Genomic DNA, 12325 nt, shown 5'->3' with positions numbered 1-12325 from the left:
GGTCGCCATATTTTTGTAAATGACGAACGTGTTTCTCCAACTTGCCTACCTGCTGATTAAAATAAAGGGTGAAATCAGCGATAAATATCCACTTACTTTAAAATGAAAATCTTCCTCTGATTTGCAATCCCAAGGGGCCCAGCTACAACATGTTGATTGGTCAATCTGTTAATAAAATCTCTTCTTTATATCCCAAGAAAGGTCAGTTTAGTTGCCGCCACGATTTGAGTAATTCCAATCATTCAACATGCAGAAAAGGCGAATCCAAAAAAGCTACCCGCTAAACTTTGTTATATATATATCTATATTCTATATATATTAATTTCTATTTAAAACCCTCAGTACCCTAAAATGTAATTAAAACTAATAATATTTCATACATAAAGAAGTAATGTTCAATAGAAAAAGCTAAATTAGCAAGTGCGCGTCCTCTTCGTCCACACGCGCTCAGCAACTAATTTCCAACTCTGACTCCCTGCCTTACAAAACGTCAAAATTCTTGCCTGTTGGGGAAGGATTCAAGCAAACTGAAACCTTGAACAAAGACTGTTGACATCTAGTGGAGAGCAATAGGAATTGGCAATCTGGGAGCTGGAATTGCATATTTTATCTTCTATATGCTTTCCATTGAAAGAGCATGGGCTCTCCAAAGCAAAATAATTATTCTGGTTGTTTTTCTTATCATCTCTATATTACCATATCAATTGCTGTATAGTCTCATTACATTATTTTAAACAATCTCTAACAAACTTCAAGTTATCATCTCTATATCATCCAATTATATGGCATATCCTGGTTCTGGCTTTTGATTAACAGGCAGTTTACTTGGTCTATCTATCTATCTATTCTATCTATGGAGAAAAATAACCCTAGCTTTCTCTATAATTTATATGAAGTTTAAAGTCCCCGGCCACTAGGAGCGCCGCTTCAGTGTGAGCTGTTTTCTTCTGTTCTTATCCTTATAGAGTTGGTTGAAAGCGGTCTTTAGTGCCAGCTCTCGTTCTGTGGTGTTAAAATAGACGGCTCACGAATAAAATAGATGAGAACTCCTCATGGTAGATAATGTGTCTACAGCTTATCATAAGTACTTACATCAGGGGGCGTAGCAGTATACGCTGCGGAGACTGTCTTAATATGTATACATTGCCTTGGCACCACTGTTCGGAACAAAAAAACACATTAACCCCCACCCCTTTTGTCTTACCAGACATAGCTTCTCTGTTCTGCCGGTGCATGGAAAATCCCGCCAGGCTTCTATTTTATCCGTATTCGTCGTTCACCACGTTCTCGGTCTGAAACATTAAATCATACATACAGTTTTAATTGTTCCCGTTGTAGGATAACTTAATCGTAGGGGATTAACGTTAAGCAAGAAAGAACAAGATGGTAGTGGGAGTTTACTCGCCTCACCTACGGATTCTCAGAGGCCTGCTCGATTGCTGGCCCCTTTTCCTGGCTGTCTTTTCTTCAAGCAAATGACAGGGGATCTTCCCAGTGAAAGCCCAGTATATCCTTCTCGTCGACTCATTAAAGCGAAAAAAGTGTCTTCCAGTCTCCGCAGTAAGTAATCGCCTTGTTTCTGATGTCAGAATTATTTTCGGTCGATAAGAGACGGTTAGCAGCAACATTAGCTAATACGGTATTGTTAAACATAGATCGAATATCAGTACCAGTGAATCCATGTACAAGTTGAAGTCATACGTTTACATACACATAGGTGTGGAGTCCATTTAAAACTCGTATCTTCAACCAGCTCTACAAATTTCTTGTTAACAAACTATAGTTTTGGCAAAGCTTCTTTGGTTAGGACATCTACTTTCTGCATAACAGGCTATTTGCACATAATTTGAGTCAATTGGCAGGTGGTACTGTGGATGTATTTACAAGGCCTACCTCCAAACTCAGTGCCTCAGAAAAAAAAATGTAGACACTCCACAAGATCTGTTCACCTTTCGCGGAGCAATTTACAAACGCCTGAAGGACCACGTTCATCTGTACAAACAAATAGTACGCAAGTATAAGCACCATGGACAATGCAGCACGGTCATATACCGCTCAGGAAGGAGACGCGTTCTGTCTCCTAGAGAATAAATGGAACATATTTGATGCAAAAGTGCCAAATCAATCCCAGGAACAACAGCAAAGGACCTTAAGAGTATGAAGAATGCTAGGAGAAACAGGTAAATTGATTATTATATATCCACAGTAAAAACAACGTAAGACATAACTGAAAGGCCGCTCAGCAAGGAAGAAGCCACTGCCTTCAAAAACCGACCATAAAAAAGCCAGACTACGTTGCAACTGCACATGCACAAGATCGTTACTTTTGGGAGAAAATGTCCTCTGGTCTGATGAAATAAAAATAGAAACGTTTGCCATAATGACCATTGTTATGTTTGGAGGAAAAAGGGTGGCTTAGCAAGCGAAGAAACTATCCTATCTCCTATTATCTCGTCTATATATTCTATCGTGTTGTTGGGTTACTGGTCAGCATTCATGTTTTTTGGGGGTGCTTTGCTGCAGAAGGGGACTGCGTGCCACTTCACAAATATTAAGATGGCATCATTGAGGTGGAAAATTACTGTGGATATATTGAAGCAGCATTCTCAAACGACAGCAGTACAGAAAGTATAAAAGCTTTGTCGCAAACTGGTTCTTCCAAATGGACAATGACCCAAGCATACTTCCAGAAGTTGTGGCTAAAATGGCTCAAGGGCAACAAAGTCAAGGTATTGGAGCGCCATCCAACAAAGCCCTGACCATCAATCGCCATAGACAATTTGTGGGCAGAACTGAGAACTGAAAAAGCGTGTGCGAGCAAGGAGGCCTACAACCCTGACTCAGTTACACCAGCTCTGTCAGGAGGAATGAGCCAAAATTCACCCAACTTATTGTGGGAAGCTTGTGAAAGGCTACTTGAAACGTTTGACCCAAGTTAAAGAATTTAAAGGCAATGCTACCAAATACTAATTGAGTGTATGTAAACTTCTGACCCACTAGGAATGTGATGAAAGAAATAAAAGCTGAAATAAATCATTCTCTCAACTATTATTCTGACATTTCACATTCTTAAAATAAAGTGGGGATCCTAACTGACCAAAGACAGGGAATTGTTGCTAGGATTAAATGTCAGGAATTGTGAAAAACTGAGTTTTAATATTTTTGGCTAAGGTGTATGTAAACTTCCGACTTCAACTGTAGCTAGCTCTCACTCTCTCTGTCTGTTGCTTCTCATACATTTTTTAAGAAATTAATTTGTTCAAAACCCTTCAACTATTGTCTTTCTCTTTGAGTCAACTACTCACCACATGTTATGCACTGCAGTGCTAGCTAGCTGTAGCTTGTACTTTCAGTACTAGATTCTCTGATCCTTTGATTGGGTGGACAACATGTCAGTTCATGCAAGAGCTCTGATAGGTTGGAGGATGTCCTCCGGAAGTCGTCATAATTACTGTGGAAGTCTATGGAAGAGGGTGAAAACCATGAGCCTCCAAGGTTTTCTATTGTAAGTCAGTGTACCCAGAGGAGGACGGAAAATAGCTGTCCTCTTGCTACACCTTGCAGAGTTCTGTTGAGGCAACTGTAGACCTTTATTGAAAAACAGTGTGTTTTAATCAGTTATTTGGTGATGTGAATATACTTAGTATAGGTCTATCTAAAAAAGGATACATTTTTTATGTTTAACAATTTTTATTTTGATGAAATTCATTGAGTAGGATGTTCCTCCAATGAGGAGCCCTGCTGTCTGATTGGTTGGAGACAATCCAATCGCTGATGACTTTGTTTTGTACAACGCCCCTTGTGCCCCTCGTCACAACAAACGACCTCAACGATGGCAGTCTCGGGCTAAAGTATGTAGCGAATGACAGAGCAGCGGATTCATTTAGTGAAGAGTAGTCAGGCTAAATGTAATGAAACATTTGTAGAATTCAAAAAGTGGAACGTCAACTTAAAGGCAGCATACAGGAGGTCATAAAACATGACTTGATTCTTATAAGCAAAACATTTATAGGAATTTATAGGCGTTTGTCAGGCATACAATTTCCACTTTTACACCAGCGCTACCACTTACCGCTGCTGCCGTCACTGTCTGTCACAGCCCCCTCTGAGGCATCCTCAGAGACCCAGCCACCCCACTGGTATTGGTGGGGAAATGTCAGCAATGCATAATTGTGTGCTTGCTTCAGTCACTACTTCTTCTCCTAAGCTATGCTCAATTTTACAACACTTACAATTAAAACTTCTAAACTTCTTCCACTTCCATAAAAATACCTTTTTAGACCGCTGACCTGTTTTGTATTTCACCTTTATTTAACCAGGTAGGCCAGTATTTCACCTTTATTTCACCAGGTAGGCCAGTTGAGAACAAGTTCTCATTTACAACTGCGACCTGGCCAACATAAAGCAAAGCAGTTCGACACATACAACAACACAAAGTTACACATGGAGTAAAACAAACTTACAGTCAATAATACAGTAGAAAAATAAGTCTATATACAATGTGAGCACATGAGGTGAGATAAGGGAGGTAAAGGCAAAAAAAAGGCCATGGTGTTGAAGTAAATACAATATAGCAAGTAAAACACTGGAATGGTAGATTTGCAGTGGAAGAATGTGCAAAGTAGAGATAGAAATAATGGGGTGCAAAGGAGCAAAATAAATAAATACAGTAGGGGYAGAGGTAGTTGTTTGGGCTAAATTATAGATGGGCTATGTACAGGTGCAGTAATCTGTGAGCTGCTTTGACAGCTGGTGCTTAAAGCTAGTGAGGGAGATAAGTGTTTCCAGTTTCAGAGATTTTTGTAGTTCATTCCAGTCATTGGCAGCAGAGAACTGGAAGGAGAGGCGGCCAAAGGAAGAATTGGTTTTGGGGGTGACCAGATATACCTGCTGCAGCGCGTGCTACAGGTGAGTGCTGCTATGGTGACCAGCGAGCTGAGATAAGGGGGGACTTTACCTAGCAGGGTCTTGTAGATGACCTGGAGCCAGTGGGTTTGGCGACGAGTATGAAGCMAGGGCCAGCCAACGAGAGCGTACAGGTCGCAGTGGTGGGTAGTATATGGGACTTTGGTGACAAAACGGATGGCACTGTGATAGACTGCATCCAATTTATTGAGTAGGGTATTGGAGGCTATTTTGTAAATGACATCGCCGAAGTCGAGGATCGGTAGGATGGTCAGTTTTACGAGAGTATGTTTGGCAGCATGAGTGAAGGATACTTTGTTGCGAAATAGGAAGCCAATTCTAGATTTAACTTTGGATTGGAGATTTTTGATGTGAGTCTGGAAGGAGAGTTTACAGTCTAACCTAGGTATTTGTAGTTGTCCACATATTCATATAACAAGCACACAAATGTTAGTTTTCTAGTTATTAGTGTGCTTGCTACAGCAAGAACACTCCAAATTTTCCACCTACTTCTGATTCAGAGGTCCGTACAGTACGCACACGCTATTGCTGTCACTGTCTGTCGATCAGACCTCCTGAGGCATCCTCAGCACCCCAGCCCTCACTGGCATTGGTTGGGAAATGTCAGCTATGCATAATTAGATTGGTAAATTCCTGTATTCCCATCATCAGAAAGCAGATGTTTCTTCCTGACGTCCTGTCTTCACCAGGAAACTGTTGAATCAGATTATTTATTTCCCCTTTATTTCTTTTCAGTCTCCTGAGGGGGAAAAMGTGTTGTCGTGCCCTCTTCATGACTATCTTGGTATGTTTGGACCATGATAGTTTGTTGGTGATGTGGACACCACTTCAGCCCCATTGATGTTAATGGGGGCCTGTTCGGCCTTCCTTTTCRTATAGTCCACGATCAGCTCCTTAGTCTTGCTCACATTGAGGGAGAGGTTGTTGTCCTGGCACCACTAATGTAGTTGGGTTTTTGTGTGGATCATATCAGGTACATTTCGTAAACCTTTAAGCATAACCTTYAAATTCATCCACTGACTTTTATTCCACAGACAAAGGTATACTGACAACAGATTTTCTACAGAATATGCTAGAATGCCATGAACTTCACACCCCAGACTGTGCTTGGCATAGAGTGCTGTAATGACCATAAATAACCACCAGAGGGTGATCAATGCCTGTGTATCATAGACCATATATGCTGTGTATTCCATCCTCCCAACAGCAGTATGTTATTGATGTATAAAGACAGAAAAAATGTAAGGACATGTTCATACAGCACATGAAGAGCAAAATTGCAGAAATGGAGAAAGACATGACTTTTGAAGTTAAATCCTATTTTACACAGCCATCAAGTCATCATGTTTAATAGTTACTGAACAATTGAAAAATTATAATAGTTGTTTTATATAGATCAAATACCTTATCCTCTAGCAAGCCCTGGAAATCCACATACATTTCTAGAAATCAGCTCTAGACGGGCAAGCTACATAATGATATTCAGATTCCATAGTGCACAGTGCTGATTAATTTTATCAACCTATCCAGCTGAAATGAAATATGCTAATAGGTTATTTATCCTTGCTGTCTGAAAAACCATTAGGGGAACAAAACTGCAAAGAGCATCTGCATTTCAATCCCAGAACAGAGCACAGCAGAGCAACACGATGAGGCAGAGCAGCACAAACCTAGAGTGCATCCCAAATGGCATCCTATTCCCTACACAGTGCACTACTTTTGACCAGATCCCTATGGGCTCAAAAGTAGTGAACGATGTAGGGAATAGTGTGCCATTTGGGATGAAGAACTAATGGCCTCGGAATATTCAACATAACGGCCACCACTGCCTCTGCTCTGACCCTCCAAGTGCTGGCCGGATAAAACAACAAAACAGAAACACCTCCATATTTTCAAAGCTACCAAGCTGCCTCTTGTTTCTCCTCATCCCAAAAACATAAACCCTGCTGATGGAGCACAGCATTATGGGGCTTTAACTTAACACTGAGGTTTTCCAGAAATCTTGGTTGGGAGACTCCTGAATGTCCTGCTTATCCCTCATGATCGGTCATGATTTTCTGGAAAAGCTGGAAATTTGGGGAGTAACTGGAATTTCCCAACACTATTTCTGTTAAATCAACCCCATAGTTTGTACGTCTAATACCCTAACCCTGACCCCCTCCTTCTCACAGCTCTATCTCTGTTAACCCCAGATGCCCAACCAAGCGGACCTGTTCTTTATGTTCCATTGCTATGGACCCGTTTCGCCTGATGGTTGTGAAAACCTAAGCTGTGTGTGAATGTCTTGGCGGGGGTTACCGTTAATCAAGCTGCCGTGCCACATAACGTCTGCTCCTGTGAAAACACTGCCTATGCTCTCTTCTCACACAGAAAGCCATCAGGGCCCCCATTAAAGCCATCATTGAGCACAGTTATTTTCTGTGTTTGATAGTACTCCGTGTTTTACTGAGCAAGGCACTGCTCTGAGAGGTGTGTGGCAGGCAGGCTAAGCAGTAGCAGCAGACAGCAGTATGGTGGATTCCGAGTGTTCTATGTGTTCAGTGTGTTCCGCTGCTCCTCCCTCCTCAGGCTGTGGTGGATCTAGTGGCTGGCTGGATTCCAGAACCATGGACTCTACCTTCTGTGCTCCGCTCAATAGCATCATGGGACGCACCCACCACCGAGAGATCTGCATTGCTTGATGCTCTCATCTGGTAGCCATGATAGCACATTTGCATACCTAAGTATGTAAAAAGGAGAGATCATTTCAGACCACTGTGCCCATATCGATCCATACTTTTATTCCCTGGGATATTTTACTGATACATATATATTCAGTGCTTTAAAAAAATATATATTTCATCTAATTCAGCTCGTGAATATAGTAWGTCCCTATTAAGTGCCAAATAAAGTAACATGGTTGACTGTAACATGGTGGACGATTTTGACAGGGCGAATTGAAGCTTGTTGTGTGCAACAGGGTGTGGCAATTGAATGCAAGCTTCACAAAAAAAAATGTAATTGCTAAAACATTTCTAGCATGTCTATCTATGCGTAACAGGGCTGATGTGTTATGCTCAACCCGTGCAGTTTTCCACCACAAAATACCGCAAAATGGCCAAAAAGAGTAGTACCAGCTCACRCGCTTTTACACTTTGACTATTAGATTAGATTATTATTATTTAAACATTTTCAATCATTTATAGTTGGTTTGAGGTTGTTAAGTCATTGAAATMTAGAGCTATTTACCTTTTAAAATATTGTCCTAGTAGTACCAGCTGTGTAATTTACTGATGGTCCCTATCTAGCCCCGAAGGGATATCAAATGTCAAACCAAATTGACCATAAGCATTACGATTGGGTCGAGTGTATCTGCGCTCCGAATTGATGATTACTTGGGTGCTGCCAGGTGTGGGCATGTGGGCAGGATTAAAATAAACCCAACCCACGGAAAACTGTTACCGTACCGTTCATTCTGTGACGTACATTCTTTTCCTTATCCTCTCGCAAATGACCAAAATTATCCTATTTACACTTTATAGTAAATTTTGACACTAGAATAAATGTTTCTGTCTCATATGGATGCCATATAGGCCATTTTCAAAACAAGAAGTTGCTTTTTTAGGGGCAATACCTCTTTAAAGGGTACTTCATTTAATATAACAGGCTTTTAACATTCAATAATGGTGTACAATTTCTACTTAAAAGTGACACTCTTTTTGTGGAACGACCCACATGCCTTCTTGGGCAAATGTGATTTATGCAAGCCAAGCATATCTAGCCAAAATGCTCACTTTAAACAGTAAGATGCACTGTGCAAAGTGATAATGATGTCATTGCAGATGCTATTTGCCCTGCATTCTAGTGTTGCTTGTATATTTCATGGATGCTGCCTCTCATCTGTGGAATGTCTCTATTAAATTGTTCAAGTGTGCGTGGCCATATTCTGGGTTACATTTGGTTCCGCCACCCCATCTGGTGTTGGCACCAGTCCTCAGTTCTGTTGCCAAAATGCGCTGTAGTTAAAGAAACAGAGGGGAATACATATGTGGCTGATGATGTCGCCTTTAGCCTTGTACACCTACTAACATGATGAAAGAATATTACAGGATGAGAAGGACTTAMGATATGTCCCAAATGGCACCATATTACCTTGATAGTGCATTACTGTTGACCAGAGCCCTATAGGGAATAGGTTGCCATTTGAGACACACCCTAAGTCATTCTCATCCTGTAATATTCTCTCAGCATGTTAGTAGGTGCACTAAAGTCTACATGATGAGAGCCACATATGCATTCCCCTCTGCTTCTTAGTGKACATTGACCTTATCCACCAGGGATAACATTTTTAAACACCTCTTTCTCTGTTTCCCTTTGAGATTAGTCATATGATGCAATATATAGTACATGTTCAACCACTTGAAGAGTTCATTACCAAAACACTAAATCCACCAATGTTTCACCAGAAATGATTGCTTATGGGTACCTTCATGTCTGTGTAAAATATCACTGTTTTTGGATTTTCAATTAATAGATTTTAGGTGTGTATTAAAATGTGTTTTTCTGCAAAATGCTATGTACCCAAGAATTGTTCTTTAAACAAAGCTAATTTACCAACATGTCTGAAAATGGATATACTGTGTAGCATTTTGGAAAGAAACTCTTCATTTGTTCTAGTCATTCTATACATTCTGAGTGTTCCTTTTGATGTGTTGTGTGCAGGGTTGAACTGGGAGGATATAACATTTATTATCAGACACCTCTTAGTCTCTTCTCCTAACCTGTCTTTTCTTCCTTCCATTGTTTGTCACATAATGAAATACATGCTAAATATATTTATATTAGCTGGTTCTAGTATGAKATTATAAGTGTTATTCCTGTTAATGTGTTATGTTCCAGGGTTGACCTGGGAGGATGAGACCGCCCAGCAGATCCTGTCCAAGGAGCTGTCTAAGCTGAGGAAGATCCCCTACAGACGCCTACAGGACTCCAGCCCCCSTGTCTACAGCAGCAGCAAATCCAGGTCACTGTTCTTGGCAGGCAGCACAATCCATTACACATGTGCATTCACACATGGACCAGTGGTGGCTGCTGAGGGGAGGGCGGCTCACAATAATGGCTGGAACAGAGCAAATGGAATGGCATCAAACACATGGGAACCATGTATTTGATACCATTCCACTTATTCCGCTCCAGCCATTACCAGGAGCCCGTCCTCCCCAATTAAGGTGCCACCAACCTCTGTGACACGGACACACACCTACAGACAGTCAGGCATGCACGTACGTATGCACACACACACACACACACACACACACACACACACACACACACACACACACACACACACACACACACACACACACACACACACACACACACACACACACACACACACAAACATATACACAAACATATACACAAACATATACACACACAAACAAACAAACATATAGTGTAGACCTCAATAGGACATTGATTTACGCTTCAGACTCCAGGAGGGCACATGCAATGAGATGACTGATGGGCTACAGTATCTGCCCTGCCCACCACTGGTTTAGGTCTGAATGGTCTAGTCTATCTCTGGATAGTCCACGTTATCTGTCTCTCTCTCTCACTCTGTTTCTGTGTCTTCATGTGTCTCTTTCTGTCTCTCTCTCGTTCTCTCATTCTCTCTTTCTCTCTCTCTTTCTCTGTCTTCATGTGTCCCTTTCTGTCTCTCTCTTTCTCTATCTAGTTCTCGCTGTCTCTGTCGCACTCAGCCACACCACTCATTCTTACTCTCTACCTCTGCTTGTCTGGTCCAGGCCCTCTACCCAGGCTATGGACCCAGGAGACCGGAGGATCAAGCCAGTGGAGGTGGAGCTCAGTAGAAACCTCCAGAACTACCTGCAACGTCTGGGCCTCCTTCCCCAGGCCGCCTCCCCCGCCAGACCCAAGAGCCCCAGTCAGGTGAGGGGAGCCACTGACCATCCTCAGGCCCCTTCAGACCCCTCCTTGCACCTGCTTTAGCCTGCGATGAGCTGCTGGACCATGTTTTACTTCTACATGCATGGACATCGCTATATACACACACACACACACACACACTCACAAACACACTAATGTACACACATAGACACACACACACACACAAACTGACACAGCGGGAGCTGTGGATCATCTTTAGTACTCTGTATCATTATCTATCCCACGTCTGAAGGTTGGTGAATGAATGGCTGTTGGTTGATGATTGACAGGGATAGTTTCCTGCTGGATTATTATGAGGGAGATAATGCCCACCGAGGGTTCAGGAGTTCGGTTCCTTAATTAATAACGTCCACATGATGGGCTCTGTGTCATTTCTGTCCAGGGGGGTCACCAACATGGCCTAGCTGAATGAGAGGGCCAAACCCCTGCTGAGGGCCAGGCATTGAGGGGTTGGGAAGGGTACCCCTTTATTTATGAAGGATAGGGTTGATGGGAAACAAGGGGGAGTTGCCTTTTGTTTAAGACGAACGTGCGGGAGATGGATGGATCTTGGAATGTTGTTGACCCGTCCCTATACTGTACTTCAATAGTAGATCATATAGGCTTATTTTACTGTTAACATTATCAATTAACCTTTCATTTGATGCTGGTGTATTACCTGGGGATTTAAGTGAAGCACTAAGTAAAGACGAACACATTTGTTTATTTGGTCACGGGACTTGCAATACCAGGATAGTGGGTTCGATTCCCGGGACCACCCATACTTAAAATCTATGCATGCATGACTTTAAGTTACTTTGGATAAAAGGGTCTGCTAAATGGTATATATTATTATTATATATGATTTGGTAACGCTTTCTATGAAGTATGTGTATTGTGCTTTATAATGTKATTTATGATGCCTTATAATACACTTATAATGTGTTTATTTATTATCTTGCAGAGTGACCGTTACCCATCTGGGGTCTCCTCTGACTACTACTGGCCAAAGTCCCAGGGAGAGGGAAACTTCTCCCCACTGACGTCCTTCCAGCCTCCCTACCAGGACAGATCTTCTGCGGGGGATGGAGACCTCCTTGTGGCTGCTCTCAGACACTATCTGTCTGGGCAGGTACCATCTCAGACCGGGGTGTCCACCAAGGGCCCGGTCCTGCCCTCCCTTCGCCTAKGCCCCTCCTACAGCAACAGTATAGACAGTACTGGGCCTAAAGAGACCTCTCAATCTCAAACACCTAACCTGGACAGACCTCTACTCCTCCAGACAGCTGGAGCCAGCCAACCCTCTGCTCCCAAGGACCCCCTCAGTACAGTGGATGGTATGTGCCTCATTAAAAATGCTTTTACTGTACAAGTTGTTCCTCATTATTTCACTGTGAACAGATGATCACCATTAGTAGTCATGTATGCATCCACTGGAAATAATGGTATAGCATGCTATTAGTTGTTAAAG

At 42.1% G+C, this 12325-nt stretch overlaps 1 protein-coding gene across 4 annotated transcripts in view; it reads left to right on the top strand.

The window, feature by feature from the left end:
* The window catches only part of LOC111979770 (receptor-type tyrosine-protein phosphatase N2), a 189051-nt gene that overhangs the window by 48870 nt on the left and 127856 nt on the right, over positions 1-12325 (top strand). For all 4 annotated transcript variants that reach the window (XM_070448912.1, XM_024010465.2, XM_024010463.2 and 1 more), the window contains exons 4-6: positions 9805-9928; positions 10713-10857; positions 11819-12191. In XM_070448912.1, the coding sequence (XP_070305013.1) occupies positions 9805-9928; positions 10713-10857; positions 11819-12191 (642 nt within the window). The remainder of the gene's footprint in view (positions 1-9804; positions 9929-10712; positions 10858-11818; positions 12192-12325) is intronic.

Source organism: Salvelinus sp. IW2-2015, linkage group LG19 (genome assembly GCF_002910315.2).
Source record: "Salvelinus sp. IW2-2015 linkage group LG19, ASM291031v2, whole genome shotgun sequence".
NCBI lineage: Eukaryota > Metazoa > Chordata > Actinopteri > Salmoniformes > Salmonidae > Salvelinus > Salvelinus sp. IW2-2015.
This window is presented reverse-complemented; position numbering and strand designations above follow the sequence as displayed.